The sequence below is a fragment of the Podarcis tiliguerta genome, assembly GCF_965153285.1.
Source record: "Podarcis tiliguerta genome assembly, chromosome: 2".
Lineage (NCBI taxonomy): Eukaryota > Metazoa > Chordata > Lepidosauria > Squamata > Lacertidae > Podarcis > Podarcis tiliguerta.
In genome coordinates this window covers 118,724,829-118,737,167 of record NC_139535.1, presented here as the reverse complement: position 1 = coordinate 118,737,167, position 12,339 = coordinate 118,724,829, and the positions used below count along the sequence as shown (strand labels likewise).

General features: G+C 48.9%; 1 protein-coding gene across 2 annotated transcripts in view; it reads left to right on the top strand.

Annotated features, from left to right (window-relative positions):
• Nucleotides 1-12,339, top strand: part of ITGA5 (integrin subunit alpha 5) — a 69,668-nt gene that overhangs the window by 53,709 nt on the left and 3,620 nt on the right. For both annotated transcript variants that reach the window (XM_083428225.1, XM_083428224.1), the window contains exons 16-27: nucleotides 401-456; nucleotides 1,710-1,864; nucleotides 2,195-2,332; nucleotides 2,898-2,965; nucleotides 4,680-4,830; nucleotides 5,677-5,769; nucleotides 6,330-6,406; nucleotides 7,039-7,119; nucleotides 8,431-8,536; nucleotides 9,215-9,367; nucleotides 10,647-10,724; nucleotides 11,725-11,838. In XM_083428225.1, the coding sequence (XP_083284351.1) occupies nucleotides 401-456; nucleotides 1,710-1,864; nucleotides 2,195-2,332; nucleotides 2,898-2,965; nucleotides 4,680-4,830; nucleotides 5,677-5,769; nucleotides 6,330-6,406; nucleotides 7,039-7,119; nucleotides 8,431-8,536; nucleotides 9,215-9,367; nucleotides 10,647-10,724; nucleotides 11,725-11,838 (1,270 nt within the window). The remainder of the gene's footprint in view (nucleotides 1-400; nucleotides 457-1,709; nucleotides 1,865-2,194; nucleotides 2,333-2,897; nucleotides 2,966-4,679; nucleotides 4,831-5,676; nucleotides 5,770-6,329; nucleotides 6,407-7,038; nucleotides 7,120-8,430; nucleotides 8,537-9,214; nucleotides 9,368-10,646; nucleotides 10,725-11,724; nucleotides 11,839-12,339) is intronic.

Genomic DNA, 12,339 nt, shown 5'->3' with positions numbered 1-12,339 from the left:
AACTCCAGCTGCATCAGAAGGCACCCTGTCCAGAGCACCAGCCTCCTTTCCTGGCAGCGATTTCCATTTTTATAGCACCATGGTGCTTTACAGTGATTAAAGCAAGCAATCCTTTGAAGTAGGCCCTTAACAAGGAATAACCAAGGTTTCAGGACTACAACTCCCATCAGCCAATTGGCCATTCCAGCTGGGACTGATGGGATTTGGAAGGCACCATGTTGACTATTCCTGCCCTTAAATAATGTCATTCTACTGTAGTGGAGATGTAGGTGAGCCCCTGACTGAGCAAGGATCTGAACCCAGGGCATTCACATTCCAATTTGACCCTCCCTAGACTGCACTGCCTTTCACTCATTTCTTACAATGACTCATTGCTCCCCCCTTTCTCCCATGTCAACAGCATCAACCTGAGCTTTTGTCTGAATGCATCTGGGAAACATGTGCCCGACTCCATTGGTGAGTAATATGGGGAAGGGATGGCATCTGTGCCACTGACAAGTGCTGGCATCAAGAAGTTGTCTCAGAGTCTAGCATAGCTGGTCCACAGGCATCTGGTTGACCAGTGTGGTGTAGTGGTTAAGAGCAGTAGATTCATAATCTGGGGAACCGGGTTCGCGTCTCCGCTCCTCCACATGCAGCTGCTGGGTGACCTTGGGCCAGTCACACTTCTCTGAAGTCTCTCAGCCCCACTCACCTCACAGAGTGTTTGTTGTGGGGGAGGAAGGGAAAGGAGAATGTTAGCCGCTTTGAGACTCCTTCGGATAGTGATAAAGGGGGATATCAAATCCAAACTACTACTCTTCTTCTTCTTCTTCTTCTTCTTCTTCTTCTTCTTCTTCACCACTGGGAGAACTGCATGTTGGGCTAGAGGAGGCCTTTGGCCTGATCCAAAGGGCTTCTCTTATGTTCCTATGAACCTTCAGCGTTGAGGAGGCCTTGGAGTTAGGCCAAGATCAGCTGGAGGTCAAGCCAAGTTTTCAGATTCTGGAACCCAGAAGCTGGGACAGAAAGCATGGCAAAAGCAGAAGTCTACACAGCAAGGATGGGGAACCTTGGCCCTTCAGATGTTGCTGGACTCCACCTCCCATCACCCCCAGGCAGAATGGCCAATGCTCAGGAATTATGGGAGATTGAGTCCAGCAACATTGAGAGAGGCACTGGAGGCCAACAATAAAGCGAGATGAGCGTCGCAACCCCAGAGTCGTCCGCAACTGGACCTAATGGTCAGGGGTCCCTTTACCTTTAAATTGACGTGTAACAAATCTGAAAATAGTATTCTCATCGTAAATTTCTTTCAGTTGTAATGAAAATGGGCAGGAAGAGCATCTGCCACACTTGTAGTGACCCATAGGCCCCAAATTACCAATGGTCCGAGTACAGTGCAAGAGTGTCCCTTCCAGATGCCAAAAATGCTGTAACTCTGAGGAAGCATCGCAGAACAATTAATAAAGCTGAATGATGTTTGGGTGGTCTGGTAGAAATCCACCTCTATTATTGCATAAGCAATGAAATGTTGCAGAATATGCCTGCAAACAACCAAACCATCAATCTGAGCCCTCCCTGATTTTGCTAAGAAACCAAGAGTTATATCTTGTGGGTGATCAGTACTTCTTCTGGGACTGATGTGGGAGCCCCTCTTGGGCTGCGTTCTGGGGCATAGGGCTATCACAGCTCAGTTGACCCCCTCTTCTTCTCTCCTGCATGCGTAGGGTTCAATGTGGAGCTGCACCTCGACCACCTCAAACAGAAAGGGGCAGTGAAGAGAGCACTCTTCCTGCGTTCCCGCCAGCCCCACCTAGTCGAGACCCTCCAAATCCGCAACGGTGCCAACTCTGAGTGCCGCGAGATGAAGATCTACCTCAGGGTGAGTCTCAGTCTGTGCCCACAAGCTCTGCCTTCTTCTCTGGGTATTTCTGCACTTCATTGCAAGGAAAGTTACGGCTTTGTGTAGGGGTGGGTAACCTGTGGGTTTGCCAGATGTGCTGGACTCTGCTTCCCAGCACCCATATCCAGGGATCTAAAATGGGTTCCCACAGTGGCTGGCATGTGACTGCACCTGCAACTCCACTGCAGCCCCCGCAGTTTGGCTGAAGAGTCAGAGAAGCACCCGTCACCCCATGGCGCAGCAAGCATTTCTCTGCAGCATGGGATCCATGCCCTCTGTGCCTTATCCCCCCTCTGTCTCTTTCCCCAGAACGAGACTGAATTCCGCGACAAGCTCTCCCCCATCCACCTGTCCCTCAACTTCTCGCTGGATCCAGAGGCCCCGCAGGATGCACATGGTCTGCAGCCCATCCTCAACTACCTCATGCACAACCACATTGAACAGAAGGTACTCTCAGGTTGGAGGATTGCTCAGCAGTTGCTCCCAGCATTCCATGAACACATGTTTGGTGCTATGGGATACAGAAAGGGCTGCTCTCCTCCCTGGCAGGGTAGACTGCAGTGCAGCGTCAGCCTTTCTCGAAAGATAATAACCCAAAAGCATGTAAGGTCTACAAGACAGGGAAACCTAATGCCCTTTGTCTAGAATATGTCCCTATTCGTTTCAAGAAGAACTGCAGGCTATCCAACGGTTAATGGTCACTTTCAAAACACGACAGCACAGAAGTAGTGGCTCAGTCTTGGACACAACAAGAAGCCAGAATTCTTGGACTCGGCAAGAAAATGCTGCCAGCATCTTTTCCCTGCCTGCACGGGAGGAGATGGGAAGCATGCAAGCCCAAGACTCACTGCAGTTTATGAACATAGTTCTACGCCATGGTTTAGCTGTTCAACCAAATACAGCTTTTGTAGTTTTGTAGCTTATGTTATGTCAGCATAGTAATAGGTTAACGTGATCCTTTTAGTGTTGGCAAACAGACAAAGAGGTGTTTTTGTCTTTTTTTGCCTACCAGGCCCAGATCCAGCTGGACTGTGGTGAAGACAATGTCTGTGTCCCTGACCTTCAGCTTGACGTTTTTGGGTAAGGCTCTCTCTTGCCTCGCTCTGTGGCATCACAAACATGGAAGAAGCCAAGCAGTTTGGGTGCTGTTTGCATTCTGTTGCTTTATCCATCACCCAGAATATTTAGGCAGATCCCCACTCCCCCTTGCATCCTTGTTACACATGGTGAACCCTTTGCTTTTGTGGATTCAGGAAGGGATTGTAGCTCTTGGCACCCTCTGCAGAAAGAAGTCCTGATCTCCCTCATTTCTTCCAGGGGTCTGCTCTCTTGCTAATCAGATATTCCCTCTTACCAACGCATCTGCTCCAGCACGGCCATGTGGGAACACCAGAACATACAATACATACACACCTTTGGCATTGGGGGGCTGGGGAGCAGTGATTTCCCTCAGAAGGGTTCACCTTCAGCAGTTTGGCTCCCTCTGCTGTTGTAAAACGGAAGTGCAATTGGATGGGATAAAAAGATGGCCAAAACGATGCTCTTATTACCCACAGCAACAGATCCTGCTTCTCTGCTGTTAGCTGATCTTGTGCCTTTCCCATCTAATAGCACATGGACATAGATTATATCACTTCTTGTGTTGTGTCAGCAGCATCTTGCACACTGCTTGCCCATGTTTTAAAAAGTAAGCTTTCTAATAATAGAGTAATGTAAAAGAGTAAGAATTGCAAAAGGCGTCATATAAACAGAAGCAAGCTATGAATTAAGGGGAGGGCACGTGTTCATCCAGCACCAACAACCCCTTCCTATCTGAATCTGTCTGCAATCAATGGGGTGGGCTGTAGCTCCATGGAAGAACATCTACTTTGCATTATGCTTCTGAATCCCAGTTGGGAATTCGGGGGGGGGGGGAGTGTAGTTGCACCCGCGTCCTCCTTGCAGGCTTCCCACAGGCATCTGGTTGGTCACGGTGAGAACAGGGTGCTGAATTAGATGAGTCGTTGGGCTGATCCGGCAGGACTCTTCTTACGTTCTTCTGCATGCAGAAGGTCCAGGCAAGGCTGGGAGAAACTCCCAGAAGAGCTGCTTCCAATCAGTATAGACGTTGCTGACCTGGGCCAGTCACCTGACTTTGCAGAAGGTCGTTTCCTACCTTCCTAGGGATCCTGCTGAACACATTCAGTCCCCTTCTCCTACCTTGGGTGCATTCAAGGAATGCTCTTGGAAGCCTTTGTGTGTGTGTATGTATATATATATGGCACTAGTATTAAGGACAAAATAGGTACTCCTTTTTACGCAGAGAGATCTGTGCCTGGCATGCACACTGAACATACAGGCCCATTTTCATTTATAATCCTGTGTATAATGCGAGCTGTCCAGAGGGGTGGGGGCATAGCTGGATAGCTCAGTCAGTAGAGCATGCAACTCTTAATCTCAGGGTTGTGGGTTCAGTCCCCATGTTGGGTGGAAGATTCCTGCATTGCAGGGGGTTGGACTAGATGGCCCTCGTGGTCCCTTCCAACTCTGCAGTTCCATGAATGTACCTGAGGCACTTCTGGGACTCTCTTTGTCCCATATGTCAGTCCAAAATGAAGGGTGGAGGAGAAACTGAATACAGTTTTTGCCATTGTTTTTTAAGTTCAAAGTGATATAAGCTTCATGTGTGAAAACAACCAGAGTTGCATGGCCTGAAATGGCTGCTCTCTATATTGTTCCTCCTAAAAATGGGCATCCTGGATCTTTGCTGATATGTGTGTGCTCTCCTTCTCCTTCTTCTCTGGGTCTGTTGCAGGGACCACACTGTTGTCTACCTGGGAGACAAGAATGCACTGAACCTCACCTTCCATGCCCAGAACCGCGGTGAGGGTGGTGCTTATGAGGCTGAGCTCCACGTTACCATCCCACCAGAAGCAGACTACATGGGGGTTCTGCGGAATCATGGGGTACGTGCCTCCGCTGGGGGGACCTCATCCTTCTGCAGGCAAATCGCCTTGCAACCCCTCCTGGCCAGGGGGGAGTGAACTTAAGGAAGAGGCTGTCCTTTCCCAAAGCTTGGAACTGAGATACAAGCACAATTCTCAATTTTTGGGAAAGCAGATATATGATGGTGGGTTCCTGAGTATGATCATTTTTAAAGGGGGGGGGAGAAGAAGAGGAAGAGGAAGAAGAAGAAGAAAGAAGAGGCAGCAAGTTTATCCTTTGTGGGTTTTTAAAATAACATAGGAAGTGCTTTTGCAAAAAGGTCTAGTCCTCATGGGGTAGAAGGTCTGTGGATATATCTATGCTAGAAATTGATAATAGGTTTTGCAGCTGCAACTATCATGGCCCCCTCTTGAGGGATCCAGAGAATGCGGTTCTGGTGAGACTGCAATGCTTGATTGCTTAGATTGGTATATTAAAATGCTCTCAAATTTCTTTAAAAAAATAATAATAATAATGTCCCTGATTTCCTCAGAGAGCAGACTTTCTGAGTCAACCTGTGGGTGGGGCTGGGAAGATGACTCCACCCACCATCCCAGTCTCTGCCCACCGGATGTCCTCCAGAGTACACCTCCCAGCGGTCCCAGCTAGTGTGGTCCCTTGCGCCCTTGGCAAGGAGGTGCATCAACGCCATGCTCTGGGGGAAAAACACACTTTACTGCAATAGCCACATGAGAAATTGCTACATTTGATGCGACCCAAATACTTTAAGCATCTGTCGTGAGGGTGAGGCAGTGCACCAACCCCTGAGCTCAGGCATAGGCAAGTCCACCCTCCTCTTCTCACACTTGTTTCCTTCTGTCTTCTAGAACCTTTCCAGCCTGAGCTGCCACTATGACACGGTGAATGACACCAACATGGTTTTCTGTGACCTCGGCAACCCAATGAAGGCCGGCACCAGCGTGAGTGTCTGCACTCCATGGCAAGGGGGTCTTGTTAGGGGCAGGTGGTTGGAGGGCTTTTTGAGCCGCTTCCCTGGCGCTTGGGGTGTGCTGGGAGAGCCTGGGATACCATAAGATGAGAAGTCAACTGTGGTGAAGGGATATATGGTTATGGTGCGAAGGGGCCGCTCATTGGAGCAAGGCAAAACTGGCAAGCTGGGATCAAAGCCACTTTAATCTATTTGTGATAGGGGACCCAATGACAAAGTACGAGAGAGCTTCTGTGTCCTTTGGGAAGCTGCAAGCAGGGAGAGTGATGGCACTCATAATAATGGGGGGAGCGTATATATGGGGCACAGTGCCTTTTCCTTCAAGTGGGAGCTATTTGTTGGGGGGCATTCATCCCACCCGTGTGTGAGGATTAACCAGTTAGGGTAGGGCTAGCTAAGCTCACCCAGAATAGGAAGGTTGGCTCTACCATAAGGCAGAGTGAGGCCGCTCCCTCAGGTGACACACAGCCATTGACAGTGGGGGGGGGGACACACAGATGCTGACTCTTCTCTTTTCCGTATCTCGCCTAGCTCTGGGGTGGCCTACGCTTTACTGTGCCTCACCTTGATGCGAAGAAATCCATCCAATTTGACTTTCAGATTCACAGGTAAAAATGAGCCAGAGAATTTCCCCAAATTCTCCCCATAGCTGCCCCTGTTACCTTCCCCAGGACGGCGCATTGCAAGGAAGGACCAGGGCTAAATGGGTGAGCTGATTTTGGGGGAGGCTTTTCTACCATTGCTGACAGAGCAGGGATTGGCAGCCTGTTTCTGGACTCCCATCATCCCTGTCCGTTGGCCATGATGGGAGCTGGGAGCCAAATGACACCTGGAGGGCTGCAGGTTCCCCATCCCTGTGACAGAGGAACCAAAGTGCAGAACATGATCCTCTTGTGCAAAGGAATCCCCCCCTCTCTTCCCCCTGAGCCTCTTTAATCCTTTCCGGGGAACGGGGGCTTTTTGCCCAACTGGAACGTGTCCTCGCACTCTGGTCATGCCTCTTCCTTCCCTGTGCATGTGTCTGTGTGAAAACTACAGAGGTACAATTTCCACCCATTGCTCTGCCCACTTTTGTCTCTGGCCCCACCTGCCTCGAGCATGTGGCCCCCAGAAGTGAATGCGGCCCTTGGGGCTGAATAAAGGTCCACAACCCCTTTCCTAGCTGCTTCTTGTGCATTCTTCTTCTGTGCAGTGCCAGTCCTACATACAGTCACATATAACTATGTCTCTTTCACTACAGCAAGAACGCAAACAACTCCCACAGTGAGGTGGCTTCGTTCCCCTTGCGTGTCGAGGCTGCCGTTCATCTCAAAGCCCAGGGGTGAGTGAGACGCCAGAAGCAAAGTGTTTGGCATGGTCATTAATTGTTTTAATAAGAAGGTGTGAGGCCCCCACATCTCCTCTTCAGTCCCCAGAGGGTAAATTATAGCTCTTCCCTGGGGAAGCCCCCTCTCTCTTTGGGGGGGGGGATATACACTCATGAAGTGAGGTCTGCTCGTTCAGTGAGACTTTCCCCTCTGCCTCCCTCTTGGCTCCCTCTAAAAATGTTGTGGGGGTTCCCTCAACCCTCTAGCTCATATTTGTGGGCAGTGTGGGGAGAGGAGAGGGGGAAAGCCCTGGTTGAGCTAGAAGAAGCCGTTGCATTGGCTTCTGCGCTCAGGACTAGTTAGCTGAATCTCACCCGATGCTCAGGTCCTTTGTAGCAGCCCCCAGAAGCAGGTCTAGGAATCCTGTCTCTGAATTAGCACTACGACAAGGCTCCAGACGCTTCGGTTTAGCTGGTTCACACTCAATCTGTTTTCCCCACGGGAGGCTGGGCTAGTCAGAGGATATCTGATCGAGGGGGAGCATAAGAGAGCAGGTGGTCCTTTAGGAACTTTGGACTTTGTGAATTAATACAAGAACCTTGAAGCTGCCCTGCAGTGAATTGGCAACCAGCACAGCTCTCTCAGCAGCAGAGAGTCGTGCTGCCAGTAATTCTTATTTACTTCATTTAATCTGCTCCTGTGAGCCACACGAGCTGTAGCTTCTGCATCAGAAACTCTTTTGTTTCAGTAAGTGGACAATCCAAATACACATAAAGCATATTAACAAAAATGTTTGATGTTTTATAGTATTTTTAATATTTTGTTGGGAGCCACCTAGAGGGGCTGGGCAACCCAGTCAGATGGGCAGCATGTTGTTGTTGTTGTTCTTGTTAATTTACTATTTTTTCCTCTTGGATGTTATGATCACCTTTTTGAAGAATCTAGGTTAGCTGCCTGGAACAATTTATGGAGCAATAAAAATATTTCAATAAATAAATGATACCAGTGCCAGAGATCTTACAATTTGATATTGCTGAGGAAAAGTGGGCTAGGAAAAGGATCTTCATTTTGAAATTACCAAAGAGAGATTTTTTAAAAGTTGCAATAAAATCCGCTGTTACACCAGAATACGATACAAGGCAACTGATGAGGGCTTTGGCCTTCAGATTTGCAACACTAGTTTTATTGCAATTCTGTAAAGTTTCGTAATTTTGCATTTTTTGCCATTTTGAATAGCCTAAATAATTCATAAGGATTTTGCTCTGGCCTGTTTAAAATCGCTTTTTCTTCTGCACGTCTGAGTGCCTTCCTTTCCCCTTCTATAGAGCATCCATGCCAGAGACAGTGTCCCTTCCAGGGACTGGCTTGCTCCCAAGTCGAGCGCTGCAACGAGAACAAGACGTGGGCCCCGGTGTGTGCCATGTCTATGAGGTGGGTGTTGTCCGCTGAGGACAAGAGTGCAAGGGTGGTGGCAGTTCATGCATGGGCAGGATCACTCTTGCTTTTGGAACCATACCTTTGCTTAACAAGCAAGGAGGAAAAAAGGTGAAATTCTGAATCCTGTGCCCAGTGCTGTATTCTGTGTTTCTTCTGTGTTCCTGAAGAATTATGGCATGCACACTATCTCATATTCTTAGCTATCAAGGTTTCACAAGGGAGAAATCTGTTGGCAGCACTGATAGCAAAATGGAACCTCCAGCATTAGGGACAGTGTATTGTTGGATAATGGGTGCTAAAGGGCAAACTGCAGGAGAGAGTGTTTGCTTCATTCCTGGAAGCACCTGGCTTGCCACTATTTAAAACAGTACCAGTCTGTCTATCCTCCTTTCTCTGTGACCACTGGGCCTGTCCACCATGTTTAGATCATTATGCTTTTCCCCCACCCCCATCCCTGCTGCCGCCTCTTTGGGGGAGGATCCTGTAGCTCAGTGCTGGACTATCTGCTTTGCCTGCAGGTGATGAGAAAGCTTCTCAGTCCTTGCAACCCCCAGAGAGCCATTTCCAGCCATAACCGACCACACCAAACCAGATGGGCTCATAATCTGACTTGGTGACGTAATGCAGCTTCCGATGTCCCTGCAATTTGTTTTCTTCCCATTTGTCCTGCAGTTTTTGAATGACGGGCCAAGCGCCATCAGTGAGGGGATCCTGGACATCAGCTGCCCGCTCCGGACTCAAGGGCGAGCTGTGCTGTACATGACACGCTACGTGGCGCAAGCCAACTGCACCTCCAGCCACCTCCTCAACCCGTCCCGCCTGCAGGTAATGGTTGGTCAGCGGGCGGGAAAAGAAGCGCCTCTGCAGAGGACTGGCCTGGGATGTGAGTTTGGGGACTGGAGCTCAGCCTCTGCAACCAGGGACAGTGCAATTTTTAGGTGGGTGGGGGAACTCAGCGTTCACACTGCAGAATGGCAGCCTCTCCTCCAGACAAGCCTATTTATTAAGCATTCATCCTGATTTGGCTGCATAAAGCCTACAGAGAAGTTAGATTATGTGTATCCTTTATTGGGCGCTCATTTTAATTTGTTTGTAGGGAGGTTCTATGACATTGAGCATTCATCCTAATTTGCCTTTGGGGTGTTTCTACATCTTTCTGTTAGTCATTTGTTCATCTTAACACTTTTCAATGCATTTCCTCATTACTTTCCAAACTGCAAAAATCCAGTTTCTGGGGTTTTTAAGTGGATTTGTTGCCATAGAGACAGGTCGCCTTGATCCACTTTAATTATTCAAGCTTCTTGGTATTTTCTTGATTCCTTCCTGAAAACTCTGACAATCTGATGGCCCTCCAAGTTCTGAACCTTCTTCGTAACTCATCCCCATCCTGTTCTGTGCCAGGAACCCTAATGCTTTGCCCCTTCCCCAACATTTCTCCAATAGCTTCTCTTGCCCCCTGGCATATATTTGGCCTTTGTAACCTACCTCCATTGGTCGGCTGGAAAAGCAAAAACCGTTAAGCACGGTGTCTCCATGAGATACTGCATGCCTGCTTCTTGACACAGACAGACCCAGGAGCTGGGTTTCTTTTGAACAATGGGATGGGGAGGGTTTTTTGTTTTAAATAAGAGAGGCTTGACTACCAGAGAAGGAGACTGCTAAACCTCAATGAAAGAATCAGCTGTTTTTTTATAAATTCTGTGCATCTCCTGTTGCACTCCTGCTCAGTCTGATTCAGCAGAACTTGTGGACATGCAAAGAAGCGGAATGTTCGTTCAAGGATGGAACTCGGTGATGGCCACCAGCAAGGAAGGCTTTAAAGAGGGATTGGACAAATTGGTGGAGGGTACCGGTGGCTCCTAGCCCCGGTGGCTGTGCTAAGGCTATGCCTCCGTCATCTGAGGCAGAAGGAGTTGTTGCAGGGGACGCTTAATGTGGGGGGAATGGCAGTGGGGTCGGTGAGCGGAGTGAGCAGAGGTGCAGCATCTAGAGTATATACTATGTCAGCTGTATCACTGGGTCACAGCTAACTATAGAAAAGCTTGTACAATTGGCTCGTGACTATTGATAACTTATTTAGAAAGGTGCCTTCTTTCTCTCATAGCTGGAGCAGAGCTCAGCAGCTTCACCTTGGCCAGAGCAGCACTATGTGCAGAAACAAGATGGAGTTTTGAACACTCTGGTAAGCCTTGTAGCTTCTTCAGCTGGGAAAAAAATCACCCAGAGTGACCTACAGCAATCAGTTAGCTGCCCTCAGACTTTCAGTCTAAAATACATAACATGTAGGAAGAAAAATGTAAACTTGAGCACTTGCTCTTATCTACAGAGCGCTTACAATGATCACCTGGAATGCGAGAGGAGAAGCCAAAGGTTGCTGGTCCAGCTGGGCTGATGGAGTGGTCCTGCTTCCCTTCTCTTCCTCCTGCTGCTGCTGCAGCAGCAGCCTGACAAAGCCCCTAATGCAGTGCTTCTCAGCCCTGGGTCCCCAGATGTTGTTGAACTACAACTCCCATCATCCCTGAGTTCTGGCCTTGCTAGCTAGGGATGATGGGAGTTGTAGTTCAACAACATCTGGGGACCCAAGGTTGAGAAACGCTGCCCTAATGCATCCCTTCCTCATGCTCTTCCGCAGCCTTTGCTCACGTAATGTTTTCATGGGATTCTAAGATCTCCGTCGGTATGAAATGTTGTGTACAGCCCTTATCATTTCCCTTCCCAGCTATAGCTTTAGAGCAGGGTTCCCAAAGTGTGGAAGCAGCAAGGAGAGGAGGCTCTGCTGCCCTCAGAGGAGGAAGAAAACTGCAGCTGGGCCAAGATGGGGAGAAGAGACCGACAAGGCACTTGAAAGGAGTGGAAAGTCAGTACAGGGGAAGGAAGGAAGCCATGAGAAAGGGGGGGAAAGGCTGAGAGACAGCACATGCACAGCACATTGCAGTTCCTAAGCAACAGGAAGAAAAATCATTAAGTGGTCTGCCAAGACCCTCAACAATTTTCAAAGGGTCAGGGAGAAAGTTTGTGAATCACTTAGACATGATGACTTTCCCCAGGAGTTACGCTTTAGTTGTTAGAAGCACTGTTGCTGCATCCGATCGCTGCCTGTGGCCCTCGTGGCCTAACTGGGTTTCTGGGGGTGTTTTCAGCCTCAGGCTCTCTTCTGACTATGGTTCCTTCTTGTCTTGTAGAAATGCAATGACGAGGAGTGCTTCCAGCTCCGCTGCCACATGGGGGCGGTGCAGAGACAGAAAAGTGTCAGCTTGCGCCTCTACTTCCGCATCTGGTCCAAGAGCTTCCAGCTGGTAAGCACAGCACCTGCCGGGAGCCTCTTCCAGGCCTCACTTTACAGCTGCAGATTTGATTTCAGGGTTAAGAATCGACTTGAGAGAGAGGGAGATTGCTGGGTGCTGGCTGGCTTTCACAGCATCTGGTGTATTGTGCTGAATCCCCTGCCAGCTCTTCCACCTTTCCCAGACCCTCTTGCCTCCACTGGAAGGACACACCACACTTCTTGACTTGGCTCAGCGGATCCACATGAGATCTATCTATTTATGATAAAGGCTTATATCCCGCTTTTCAAGCAAACAAGCCCCAGAATGACTTGCAACTGATGATAAGAATCAAAGCACTTATTTCTTGGTGGTGGAGCAATGAAGAGAGGCATGCAGCTGGTGTCTGTCTGTCTGAGCCTCTCTTCCACATGGAAATGTTGTTTGCCTAAATAAAATAGTCACTGCAGGAAGCTAATGGCATTCCCTTCCCCATACATTTACTTTTGCAGGCTCATCCCTTGGGAAGAGGGT